Source organism: Galleria mellonella, unplaced genomic scaffold (genome assembly GCF_026898425.1).
Source record: "Galleria mellonella isolate WM207_F2 unplaced genomic scaffold, CSIRO_AGI_GalMel_v1 utg55, whole genome shotgun sequence".
Taxonomy (NCBI): Eukaryota; Metazoa; Arthropoda; class Insecta; order Lepidoptera; family Pyralidae; genus Galleria; species Galleria mellonella.
In genome coordinates, this window is record NW_026442115.1 from 4,600,855 (window position 1) to 4,615,908 (window position 15,054).

The window sequence follows — 15,054 nt, forward strand, 5'->3', positions numbered from 1 at the left end:
AGGTTATGTCCTAATTTAACATAGAACATTTTGTATACTGATTAACGCGGGTAAAGTGTTGGGAAACGTCTAGTGATTTATAATTATGCATTTTATTATAGATAATATTTAAATCTAAGAGTCACATATCTTATAACTGACTGCCTTATTAGCATAATTTGCGCATTATTTCCATTTACATAGGATAACTTATTTACCAAAAAATATTTATATTCATATGAGTAAATATTATTCATAATATGTCGAAGGAAGTATAAATACTTAATTATCATTTAGGTTATTATGTATTGATGTAATCATTTATCAAGCAATGCTTTTATTTTTTTTAATTAAGGGAATAAAGACATTCCGAGATTGAAAGCGGATTTCATATTTTATGCAAGCGTATATTCCACGTCGCTTAGTTTAGTACTTTTCCTTCTATAGAACACTTGTCAATTCTTTTATCTATTCATGTCGCTTGTATAAATAACCTCTTTCAATATATTTTACTCATTCAATATTAAAGAAAACAAGCTAACATAAATCTTATCTATTGTACAGGCACCCTTGAAATCTGTTGTAACCGCATACTAATTTAGATTTGGACCGATGTTAATTTTTGAATGTTTGCGTTAATTTCTCCCATCGTAGCAAGACACCGTCACGCGGCACTGTGCCAGAGCGTCCTGTGCCGGCTCGTACGTGAAACATGACCAATGAATGGAGGACAGCACGTGTGAACATTCTGCTTGAGACGCCACCGCCACCGCATCGTTGATGATACACCACCATTAGCTCTAAATCCCGACTGGTCGATCCGTATTGACTGACAAACTATTCATAAACTAGAATTGTGCCGCTAACTCGTCTATAAAGAGCTACAATTTATTAGCCATCACTACTTGTGTTATTTGTATTTTAATCGTTGTTGTTAAAAGGCATACTGAAGTGCCATTGTTATGACTTAAAAAAGTGCGCAATTAACATAAATAGGTTTCGAAATTATTGGTAAATTTGTTGAACCAGTAAGAATAGTAATAATAGATGTGGACTATGAAAAATAATTCAGTTAGTAGAGAGAGGTATTAAATGCGAATGGGCCATTTGATCGACGATGTTTAATTTGGCACTTTGTTCAACAGAGTAGTCGTGTTGTCCAAGACTACAACGTTGCCAAGGAAATGATCACCGGCTGAGAGGCTGAGACCTAAGAGATAGTTGGGAAGTTATTTCACACTGTCTCCGTGAGACAATTTACAAGTGTTTCAGTTAATTGTGTGTTCCGCTCGGCTGCCAATGACTATAAATTCAGATTAATCAGTGGCGTGATTGTCTTTATCGTATAACTACCGACGCAAGAATCCAAGGTTACATATTTAGCTTAAGCTTGACTTCTATTTCAACAGCTGCTGTAATTCTGATACCTATATCTGAACTACCTTGACTTAAACCATGTAAAATGAATGTATAAAATTGTTATATCCGAATGATATTATATAATAGTCATTCTCATAGCAAATTTGTGAATTAATTCCGTGAAAATGTCACTTAAATATAATGTTGTGTTATAGTAATAAGCAATGTTTCTATATTTTGATATCACATAAAATTGTAAATAAAATAACCACACTAAATGTTCATCGACTTATTTAAAATCTAATAATATTGGTGTGATTTATACCCAAAGATTTGCGTCAGTGACTTAAAATGAGGCAATTTTTTCTCTCTTTGACTATTAAATTGAAAAATTGCATAAAAAAAGGCGCAAATTAAAAGCCGGTCATTGTACTCAACGTCTGCTTTGAGATTATTGCGCTCATAAATAATATCGTACTTATTCCGCGGAGCTAGGTATAGCGGTGCTAATCAAAATTGAGTACTATTTCTAGATCTACATATTGTAGATACCTAATAGTCATGATTGTATACTTTGTATTATCCGTACCGACAGGTGCAGGAAATGTAACGTTTAGCTAAATTGAAAACAATACAATTTTTTAAAGAATCCATTCAAATACCATCTACACTGAAAATAACATTCTTTCAAATACCGAGACTGAAAGTGCTTTGGCTCATTTGACTATAGGAGATAAAACTATCTATATACATTAAATGTTTTTTTGCTTTCTTTAAATTTATAGATTTTCCGTCGACGACGACGTATTTTAAGATAATGTTAGCACGGATAAGAAGGCGGACTTGTTGCGAGGCTAATAATTTGAATGAAAATTATAAATGTGTGTGTGAAAATGTTTATACCTAATGTTCATCTTAAAATGTCTCCCATAATACTACGTAAGACTTCTGTTACGTAACTGACTTTTATTTAGATTAATGTTATGATATCGATGCCGGCGCCATCGCCTAAACATGGGATTGTTTACAAGGTTGTTATATTGCCATTCACGTGGGCGTTTTTGCCGCTTGCGTAACGGGCGTATCACACCATTTGAACCCACAGCTATTGCGATTTCGAACGGTAGAAGTGGTAATTCTGTGTGTTTTTACAGCTGCACTTCGCCATAGGCTAAGACTGGGTGTAACTCTAACTGTGCTCTGACGATAAACAGACGGCCACTGTTGCCGACTCGCTGAAAACATCCTTTTACGTCATCAGCCCGCTATGGTTTTAGCTTCAATGTATATAAAATGTTCCTTAGGTTGGTAAGTACCTAAGTTTATCAGGCAGGTCGTATGCTTTCTTATTAGTTTTGTGGTATAAAAAAGCAGTTTCCAATGTTTCGGCAATGTTATAACTGCACTGACATCGGATGAATTAGGAATAGCGAATTGATATTTGATTATTTGCAGATGTATTTGATTCTAATATGATAACAAACAGGGACATCTCCGTTTGTTATCATTACCAACGATGTTTGTAGTAATTTCAAAGCAGTAAGATCACAAAAATATTCGTAATCAGTGCTGCCAAATATTGTTTTAATACCAAATTAACAGTGTACTGTACCTCATCAAACACCTACACATTATCTCAGATTTGTAGTAATGAAAAATTTATCGAAAACAATGTAGTTTTTATGAGAGATGTCTGTTTATCGCCGATGTATCTATCGTCTATAAACCTATTTAATAACATTTCATAAATAACGGCTTTCGTGTACGTATATTATTGTATGTACACATTGGTATCCTCGGTCTCTGTATTTATAGTGATAGTGCGCCTCGTTTTGAGGGTTCCATTTTCAATTTCGATAAGGTTAATCTATATCTATACTTATAATAAATCTGTAGAGAAGTCAATTCTATACATGAAATATATTTCCAAAATAACTATCAGGGGGTGATTAGTGATCGATACTGATGCCAAAAATACAATCAGTAAAATTTTTGTCTGTCTGTCTGTATGTTCGTTATAGACACAAAAACTACTCGACGGATTTTAACGAAACTAAAATAACTAACTTCATACTCCTGGGTAGGTTATAGTATACTTTTCATCACGCTACAATCAATAGGAGTAGAGCAGTGAACAAAACAGGAGAAGTTACTCCATTTTTTAGCTTCCGTCGCGTGTGCAGTCTTAATGGTCAATAACTACAAAAAACTTCGCGATACTATATGTCCAACTATTTTCGTTATGTCACAATAACCACTTTTTAAAATGTAAAAATGTCCACCCGTGCGAAGCCGAGACGGGCCGCTAGTTTGTTATAAAGTTATTTTGCTTTAACATTTTGATTACATGTTTTGTCATCTTATTCGCGACTTTAATTAAAAAATGTAAGTTAAACAAATAGATTAGACAACTTTACAAATTTTATACAAATACTAATCGTGGCTTAGTAAGGAAAGCGCGTTTACCGTTGCTGGCAATTCATTCATCGACTTACGAAAGTCAATTGAGTTCCGAATTTAGCCTAGTGTGGTAATCCAAACTTATACGTGTTGTGCAAGTATAGGCAGGCACCAAATAATCGGCATAGAAATTGGTACACTTATATTTAATAACCTCCTAAACGCTTTCAGATATTTATTTATAAGTTTCCGCAGGGGTTCGTTAGATGAAAATGAAAGACATTTTCCAGAATTTCCACAATAACGGGATAATTCGCTGTTACGAATTTTCTTCTATTACATAACTCTGTAAGCATAATGGTGGAACATGTGTATATCATTGTACTTACTCCTTGTAAAAGATCCTTAAATCTAATTAATAATATGTAAATAATCTGTGTGTTTTCTAGCATCTCAATGACTCCATTTGTTATGAAATCCGGCATGCACATATTCATTATAATTAGGAACGAAGTCGTGTGTAAAAATATTAATATAAAACAAAAATGTATAAATAGACAATGTCGTCTATGAAAAAAAAAAAATCTGTCTCGAGTAACTTGTAGGTTAAATCAATTCAATTCTGAGACATTCGCAGAGACAGATGAATGTTAAAGTCAAGACAGCTTGGTGTGCCTGAATCCGAGCTTGGCGGGTTTAACGGGGTCATTCTCCACAACTCTGTCATCGCTCGCCCGAGATTTGTCCCACAAATCATATTTAGCTTAACACTATGGAGAATTGTGAGTGTGTTTGTCTTGGAATAGGCACCATAATGAAAGTTGGCATTTGATACATGCCAGGACTGAGCGCGACCCAAATTCTTAAGAATACTTATATTTTCTCCTATTCACAGGAAGATTACATTTTTACTATCTATCATTGTATATGTAGATATGCAGTATAATTAATTAAACAGGTACTGTTGAGATGCAGAAAGATATAGGTTACTTTTTATCACGTTTGATTGAGCTGAACAAAATCACGCAATACACTATATACCAGTTACACGTATGAAGTCGCCGGTAAAAATTAGCCAATCCTAATTGTTTCGAATATATTGGTACTATATTACATTGGTAATTTTTAAAACACGTTGCTCTCTTACCTTTATTTTTTTTTTCATATTGATTTAAATAAATTAATTTAAACAGATGTATTAGATATTATATGATAATAGTAAGGAAAATACTGACCAAATAACGCTTTAGTTGTCACGATTTAAGTTGATAAACAATATATATATTATGGTGGGCGAAGACAGGTGGCTGCGCCCACGCGTGGGTCAGTGCCGTGTGCAGAGTAACGTCACCGCAGCAGCCTCTGATGACGTGTACCCTCGCGGAACTTCATTCACTAAACGCTTTTATTTATTAACAATATCACGGTAAACTTGTACACCTATTGTACTACTTTCGATGTCAGTTTGTTTTGGTTTTTAATTTCTCAGAAAAGTTTATTATCTAACTTTCTCGGCTGCCGAAAATTAAAAAATGTAAGTACTTAATTCATTGAGTTTATGTTTGCAGTATATAATATATGTTAGTTATATAAATATATTTTAATTGCACCTTTTTATTCCATACAACCAGTGACGTACGATTCATAGTTCTCCTTCCATGACTTTTGCTTACCTTTTAGCTTTAGAAGTTCCACCAATCACAGCAAATTTTTCTTACTTGTAGAAACCTATCACTAATTTGAACTAAGTATTGTTACGATGTCTTTGCAAAACGTTTTGCTGGAAAAAAAATGTATGTAGTTTCTAATGTCTTTTTGTCTAATTTCATTTACAGTTTTAAATGCTTGATAATAATAACGTACAAAACTGTTCATTACTGCAGTCTTACAAAATAGAAATGATCATAGTTCTTTATGCATTTATATTATTGAGCAAAGTTGGACTAGATATTGTCCTCTATAAAATCGTTTAATTAGAAGCTCGACTTTTAGATTTTATGGCATAGATAAATTTTATTTACAGCTCATTTGTAATACACAAAAAAGGTCAGAACGTTTTTAAGTTGTAATTGTGCAGAATTTATTATATTACATTATAAGAGTAGTAATTCGTCTCGACGAGTATTGATAGTCCACAAAGTATGTAAGATTAGAGGTCTTTGACACCCAATTCTCTTTGCCTACCCTGCAAGGAAATTAGTGTGAAGATAGATAAATATGTAGGAGTAGTTTATCTCTTAAAATGTAATGCATTAGTTGAAAATTAAACCTATTTAGATAGTTTATGTATATCAGCCTGAATTTAATAGCAATGTGCAAAAGGTTTTCGGATTGTTCTATTTTTACATAATTTGAACATTATAGATTTCTTCAGTTCATAAATCAATTCTGCAAGAGTTGTTTAGCTCTTAAAATGTGATGCATCAGTTAAAGATCAAACAGATTAGGGCACTGTGAACATCACCGTCGGCCGTATGTCCGCACAACCACATCGCTTGCTGTTTGATTGACGTGTTGCGCTACGCTACGCGCATGCGACCAAATTACCGGTGTTTTTATTTCGTCTTTTTAGTGAGACAAACCTTGACCTGTATTTAAAGAAAAAGTTGTCAGTTTGACTACGTTTATATTTTATAAGTTTTTACCCGCTACTTTGTCTGTATGAATTGTTTTTTATGCAACTTCTAATGACAAATAAGCTGGCGGCCCACCTGATGGAAAGCGGTAACCGTTGTCTATAGACATGAACAATACCATGGACATAACAGAGTATACTGATTCGTCCATGATACACTCCATGAATTGCTATTGTTGAAGACTAAGGTATTATACCTTTGTATCCAGTAAATTCACTGTCATATCCTATCCTTCAAATTAAAACACAGCTATGCAAACACATCTCCTTCACGGTAGAAACACGAATGGGACATAGGTATCCAAGCAAACGACTTTTGTACAGTCTCCGTCTGATTGATTAGGTTAAAAAGTAATATATTTCCTTCCTCATCATAAATACTACTTGTTTACCAAATTTCATGACCATTGAGTAAGTCGTTAAGAGCGCCAAGAGATGATAACAAACCAGCACACTTTTACATTTGTAATATCAGTAAGGATAACTAGCTGTGTATTTACGTGACCTTGGCAGTTTAAAAAGTTTTAGTTTTTATTACATTAATTTTGTCGGCTTAAAGTTCTAAATCTGATCGGCAACAGATCTGAATAATATTTGTTACATTATTAAATAGATAACCCTTTCAGCCGCTTGTTGGTAAATGTATATTATCTATATTGTGGTTTACACAAATACAGTGGTATATTACGTATGGTATTTACTTACATGTGGTCGCTACATACCTAAGTAAACTCTGGGTAATAATATTCAACTGTTTCATAAGTAGAAATCGTGCGCTATATTTAAATTAAATAGACCAAATACTAGGTGTATGCGAACAAGGTCGGGGACAAAGCTAGTCTAACTTAAAGAAACATTAAACGTCTTATAAATTCATCTTAGTGATTGAGGAAATTGCTTCCATTGTTTTGAGCTCCTCTTAATGCAGACGAAAGTGACAATTAGGTTTCTGTATCAAAATTTTGATTCGTTCTCATTTGGTTCATACTTGTATGTTATTATTAGATAAATCTATCTTGATATAACGTCAACTTAAAAGTTAAATTTTGTATAATGAAGGTTTTACCTTTTAATAAGTATTTATGATTAGTGTATCACGTAGTATCAAATTATATTTGTAGCACATTACTGTGTGTGGGAGATGTCACCGCTAGACAAATCATAGTCGGTGACTCGACATCTGTACCAGAAAAAGAATTCGCAATGGATGAGGATTTCTGAAAGTCAATGTGTTACACAATCGATTCTATTTATTATATGTTTATTTAATATTTACATTTGCGAATAAAATAGTACATAGTAATAAACAAAACAGAGCAGGATATGGAAACGATGTTTGAGGTCTATTTTAGAATATAAAACATAAGAAGATGTAAAGAAAATATATGTGGAATTATAAATAAATATAAAAACAATAATGAAAACCAAGATAAATGAAAAGGAAATTAGATAAAAGAAATAGGACAGAAGCAAATATGGTCTGAGAATGTGTCCATGGTTGCATATAGAAAAGAAAGAGGTTTACAAAATAAGTTTAAAAAGGAAAGAAAAAGAAAATGTAAAACTGTTATAAATGGCAATGAAAAGGAACTAAAAATTCATTTATTAGGATAATTGAGTGATCATTCCCACTACTTCAGCTTCATAGGGTTGAGGTGATATATCTGAAACCTTATTAGAGTTACCATTACTTATTCATTGAAGTAAAAGTAAGCATAGTTTTGTTTGTGGTAGGTACCACACCCTGTGCATATTTCCACTTGGGACGACAATAGCAAGAACATTCTGGGACAGACGCGCTCGCCAGGCCGTGGGAGTCAGGGAAATGCGTTATGAAAAGCGGTATCTAACATTATTAATACCTAAACAGCATCCGTGAATCAGAGTTGGCACTGTAATTCAAGCTTTATTTAGAATGCCTATTTTTTTACCGACTACAAAAAGTAGGTTAGGTATTCAATTCGTTGTTCTGTTTTTATGTATATTATTTGCCTTTTATCTCTGGTATAAAAAATCTTATTTCATGAATTCTACAATTTAAAATATTTTTTTCTGTTATGTCTGTCCAATTCTACTAAATTTATTAATCATCATCATCATATCAGCATGAAGTCAGTGGATGCAGGTGGCTCAGGGTCGTTCTTTATGGCAGTCTATGGGGAAGGCCTATGTTCAGCAGTGGATGGATAATGGCTGAGATGATAATCATATTCATCATAGTCCATATTCAATCCAAACGGAAATATATAGATAGAAAAATAATAAGTCCATCCATAACCAGTATAATATAATACTGATATAATCAATAATCAGTATTATATTTTCGGATGTAACATTTCATATCATTTCAGTTGAAATTCACTTAAGTTCTTATAACCATAAAGTATAGGGGGGAAAGGGATTGATAGTAATGTGGACTACCAGTCCTATTACTAGCAATATACTCTGTCAGGTTGACCTCCACGTGGTCTCCCTTGGAAACCATTGTGCTGAATTTCAGGTGTATTCATAACGATGGGCTAACTGAGCTTCATTTCCATTCTCACCTATCATCCTTTACTAGAGTCACGCCAGCGTTACAGCTTTACCGTTAGCGCAGACGGTTACCATCCCATTATCATCCATTAAAAAACTAAAATGTATAAGTATAAATTAAATATTCTTGAACATGGAGTTTTCAGTAAAAGTGAATATAATTTCACTGAATACGGCATATAATTATTTAATAGGTCTTACTAAAATAATTAGTGATCGCATGATGTTGAAGATGATCCATTAGTCTTTTCAGCGACAGTGAATTGATGACAGTATAAATGTGAAAAGTACAATAGTGTTGATACTGATGTGCTCAAAGAGGACTTTTTTACTATCAGATGGGCCGTATGCTTGTTTGCTACCAATAGTAGTATAAAAAACTTATCCACCTTCTCTGCAAGATTCAAATTATTATTATCTTTCATCATAGAAAGCTTTTTAAATTTGGCCATTCTAGTTTCGAAATTAGCTGATGTAAGTCTGTTTTTCTTAGGCAAAATTTTAGAATGCTAGCAGCATTCTAAACTTTCATTTCAAACAGCATTTGCGGTACGATATATTAATAGCCATTAAGGAAACACCTATGCTTGTGCCATTAATCAGTTGTCTGTACTATGCAACGGAAGAATTTAATCATTTCTTATTTATTTATTCTTTTTTTACCATTTTGCAAAAAATATTTCGGTACAAAACGTTGACTTAATTATTTTATATAGCATTCTCTCCCATTCCTCGATTATTATAGTCCTCGTGACTCGTTTCAAAGATGGGCTATAAAAATTGTCGACGATCCCAAGCTCACAGACGGTATGGAGCCCTTGTGTAAGGTGAGACTTTGCCTCTCCTTGTGTGTTTTACCGCTTGTATAACGAATTGTGTTCTGAGGAATTGTTCAAAATGATACCCGCAGCCACTTTTTATCATCGCACCACTCTCCATCGGAATTCATCCTCACACGCTAAAACCTAAATGGTCGCGTATAGTGCAGTTTCAGAAGAGTTTTCTCCTGCGAACGCTTAGGCTGTGAAATGAGCTCATACAGAGATTGTTCTTAGAGATTACAGTTGTGATCTTTCGAAAAGGGTGTATTAAGTTTTTAAGGCTCGAAACGGACACTCTCTGTATGATTAGTGTGACAGGCGTCCATAAGCTACAGTGATCTTTTACCATCATTTGGACTGAATTCTTGTTTGCCACTTTTGTGGTATAAAAGAAAATAACACACATTTTACAAATAATCCGGTTACTATCATTATGTACCCAAGAAATTAATTAGATGTTTCACAGACAAAATATTGTAATTTATTAATTAAATTTTTTTGTATCTAAATAATAATAATAATTTATTTGTTAGAATATTGTACAACAATGTGACAGTAGTAAACTATATTACAAAAAAGATTTGATATATTGTTTATAATGGATAAATTAAGAAAATACTAATTTTAAACTACATTATCAGCGAGTAACAAGGGCCGTTTTTTACTTTCAAAAATACCTTGCGAAGCTGGTACAGGTCGCTAATTTTTATTACCTATAAAAATATACATCTATAGTAAAATGATACGATTAGTAGACGAGTTTGCAAAAGATTAACAATTAAATATTTTACGAAAATCATGTGCTTACTTATACCATCTAGTTGCAGTCCATTAGAACTATTAATACTTACAAATGGTTTCCACCTCTGTGTGCAGAATTTCAATTGGCAATGGCCTTTATGTGCCCACATGTACTTACCGTCATAATTCGCACCAAACTGTAATGAGTCAGCGGTACGCACGTGTGCCAGATTGTTTACAAAAATGTATTCTGTAATACCGACGTAAAGATGCGTAACACACGTGTCTTATTAAATTATCCGCTGTTGAGTATCGGTGGTATATTTATTACTAACACCAGACTATTATGACCCTTACGTACATACAGGTAAACGTTATTACTGTTATTAGAGAAAGTCATCTATTTCTTTATCGACAAGGTTATTTGCAATCTGCATCACGCAAAAACTACTGCATCAAATTGTATTTTCTTTTCTTTTCACAACTGTGAAAAGTCAATATGGCAATCCTGAAACTCTAACTAGGCCACGGTAACCACTTACCATCAGGTAGGTCGTATGCTTGTTTGTCACCTCAGTGGTATAAAAAAAGGTCTAACTTAAAATCTACTGTATGTTTTATTTTGGTATGCCATCTAGAATTAGTCTATTTCATTGAATTCGTACTACTGAAATTCGCGCATACGTAATAAATAATAAACTAGTCGAAAATAATTAGGAACTATTAGGAATTTGTATTTATGTAACCAAAACCGGGGTGGGTTTTGTAAATATCCAAAGAGACAGAGACGAGATGTGACGAAGTTTTGAAATAAATTATCTATTGTCTAGTTATATTTATAGATCAGATATTACTTTTCCTGTTGATGCAATTTTTATAACAAAATATATTTTATGTTTTTGAAGTTTGCATTTGTTTACCTAACTTTTAGTTTTATATTGCATAACTCACGTTAGCGGACAGATGTTTTATTTATTCCCCCTCGTATTTTCAGCTTTATTGCGAGTTTTAAACATTACGTAATACAACCATCTTTCCTCGCCTCTGGAAACTGTTTAAAACATTCATACGATATTTAGAATATATTCTCAACATACTATATGAGGTTATTTTTCCATATTATTCTGTAACCTTTATAAGTTTCCAAAATCTTTAATATAGATTTCTTACAATTTCGTTGTTTGTCTGTCTGGTTTTGTCATTTGATTGTATGTCACACCGTTACAAGTATTTATTACAAGTATGTTATTAATGTGCATGTGTATTCTGTGCCGGTCATGATACCGCTTTTGCGTTGTTACTCCTAAGGATCGAGATGTTATGTCTTCATAGCGTATCTACTTTTTATTCAATAATTTTATCACTATATAACCCCTTTAAACTGAAATAGAACTTCTAAATTGAGATAATCACAAAGTTTTAGTATGCTCCATACAAAAATCTGATATCTATATTAACAATTCTAGTTTTTAAATATTGAACATGTCACTTCCTTTTTTAGAAAAATAAATGAAATATTTATTTTAGGAAAATGAAACTATTGGAATTTTAAATTTACTAACATGTCTGTGTGTAGGTAAATAAAAATCTTTCACACTCAATTCCTATAATCGTAAAGCCACAGTGGCATTCCTCAATTCCAATGCATCAAAGAGCCAAACGTACGCTTTTGCGCTCGCGCTCGCACGCAAACACGTTCAAGGACCCGAAACAATCAGTACCTATGAACGTAAACAATCACCGCTACGCAGGATTGCCTCGCCTATTTCTATTAACTGCAATCCGCGCCCACCATTTTCAAACTTCTTTTATCTATGGCACTCTATTCAGATCAGTCGCGGACGCACTTCCGGTTTGCTGAACTATTAGATTGTAGTATTAATCTGACATTCAAGCACGTTTATACAAAACTAAGCATATTTGAGCACGCATTCTGTATATTACCGTAAATAGAATAGGCTAGATCATGACGCTAAAACTCGTGTTGAAAAACAAGCGCAATGAAAAACATTGTAAATTCATTTACTTATTGCATATTTAATCAATATCTATTAATCATAATTAAGTATGAACAATTCTGCCAATTCAAATCAAAGTTTTATCTAAAAAAGATAAATTATTTTCTACATAATCATACAAAGGCGACCTTTAGGTTTAATAATTTGAATAGTGCATCTGTATGTACGTCCTTAAGTTTCATATCTTGCTGATAATTATTTCATTAGAGATTTTACAAAAGAAAGCTTACATCATTTTTTTTACCAGAAAGCCGTTCATCGTGCGGCGGAGGCAGCGGCTCGGAGGGCTCGGAGGAGCGAGCGTCGTGGCGCGTTACGCTGGATCACGACCTGGTAGAGACGCTGAGCGCCATATACCCGGAGTGGTTCAAGCCGCAGCACCGGCGAGAGCGCAGCCGCGCCGCTTCTCCTACCTCGCCCGCTTCGCCGCCGCGCACGCCAGCTACACCTTCGGACGACACCTTCAGGTATTATTATTAAATTGGTCGCCAATGTTAAGCAATTTCTTCGGCAACTTTGATTATTGTTTTTAATTTAACGAGTTTAGCCTCTAAATGGTCCTGTATTAAATTTGTCAAAATTTAAGTATGTTTATATGGAATAATTTGAATGGAACAAAATCAAATTTAAATAAACAAGGAATAAGGTAAACTACCAATGCAATGTATGAGACTGAGCAAAGGGAAAATTCTCAGTCGCCTTAGACATGAAGCATACCATGAATAACACAGAACATTAGAAACTGTTAACATTACGACCAAATTTTATCGTATCTAATAAGTCTTGATACATACATTGAAGAACATACAAATACTATAGGTAATATTACTCGTATGTTCTTGTCTCTATAGATCACAAATTATTTTCTTTGTTTATACAATTTTTATATTTAATTTTGTATTTGTGGTCAATATCTGTTTACCTGAATTTTTATTTTCGGCTCTGTTCGTGTGCATTAAGATTTAATAATATATATTAATTCTCATATAATCAGGTCCTTTTATTTACTAATTTATATATTTATTAATCGTTCAACCATTTGAATAAAAAACATCTAAATATCTTTACAAATCTTTAAGATATATAACTATACCATGAACATTTCAAATTATACTGTACCATGCAAATACTTATATGCAAGAATAGGTAAATTAGCGAGAGCTAATTTTAGTAGCAGTGAGATATACAAGTGGCATTGCATGGCAACGAATCTATTGGCAAATATGTTTCGTTGCCGCATGCATGTATGAGAAAGTACAAAACTCCTGAAGTTGGTGCTTCGTTATCTATGCGTATGATAGGTATAATTTATTACTCGTTAGTTTTACAGTTCATGAGATGGTGATATTCTGTTAATGCGATTCACATAAAATTTATGATAATACAAAGTATATATCTTATATTAATGCAATAACATTTATATTGTTATGTGTACTCAGTTCTGGTGCGGAGGAGATGGCTGGACGTCAGGCGAGCGGCAGCGGTGCCAGCGAGCCGCCCAGCTCGCCGAGGGTGTCGCCGCCGAAGGTGGTCGTCGACGACAGCCCCCTACAACCGGCTATGGGCAAACACAAAGAATGTAATTATCTTTTATGATTTCAACATACTGATATAGTACAAGAGTATCAAAAAAATAGCGCTATTTGAAAGGATTTTAAAAAATATTTACTGCGAATGCCCAATTGGTAAAAGAATAGTAATATGAGGTTTTTCAAAAAGGTTTCAGGGTAGCCTCGCCACATGTAAAAATTAAAAGACATAATTAAATTTAAGATATTTTAACAATTACGCTCCATAAATAGAAGTATGGAAATTAATAAATGGTAAAAAATAGATCAAGTGTTTACCTACTAGTTAGTTTCGTACAAAACGTTTTGACGCGGTGACCCTGTAACAGTTAGAAGAAAAACGTGTTACATGATGTAGCACTCCTCGTGTCGCCCAACTCGCAAATAGAAAAATAAGCCATTAATTTGAAATGAGGACAGAGCTGCCTCATTTCTCGGAAAATATAATTGCAAAGTACTAATGACTATTTTCATACAGACATCTAAATAAATCAGAGCACTAATACGTTATCCAATCAAATCCATCTTCATTTCTAGTTTGGGCTCATCAAAACTGATTCTTTTGAATTATGCATAAGTTTCGTGTGAACTAGAGCATTCTCAGTGAGTCTACCTCATTAGAATATAGATAATGATCTGGAAACTGACTCATTTTTGACAGAAACATTCACAACTCTCACTGCGCCTGAGACTATAAAATTTCTGTGATAAGAGCATAAAATACTGGCTCTTAGCGACGGACGTCCCGGGTCTTGCGTTCACAAGTGGATGTTTAATATTATATTTGCATTAGAATGCTAGTGCGGTCCGCTCTTCCGGCCATGTTATGTCGGCTGTCTGCGCACGCACACGCATTGCTAATAAACAACTCCTTAGCCCTTGTCAGCACGCCTTCATTCTACATCAATCAACAATGTATATGAAATGTATTTTTTATTTTTGTTTTCAATTGCCTAATTTATGAATATAACATGGTAAAACTTTCCGTTGTAATTTGT

The 15,054-nt window shown here is 33.6% G+C and overlaps 1 protein-coding gene across 1 annotated transcript in view; it reads left to right on the forward strand.

Annotated features, from left to right (window-relative positions):
* The window catches only part of LOC113521158 (titin), a 48,105-nt gene that overhangs the window by 24,770 nt on the left and 8,281 nt on the right, over positions 1–15,054 (forward strand). Inside the window, exons 2-3 of the mRNA XM_026906590.3 lie at positions 12,736–12,955; positions 13,928–14,067. Coding sequence (XP_026762391.2) covers positions 12,736–12,955; positions 13,928–14,067 — 360 coding nt within the window. The remainder of the gene's footprint in view (positions 1–12,735; positions 12,956–13,927; positions 14,068–15,054) is intronic.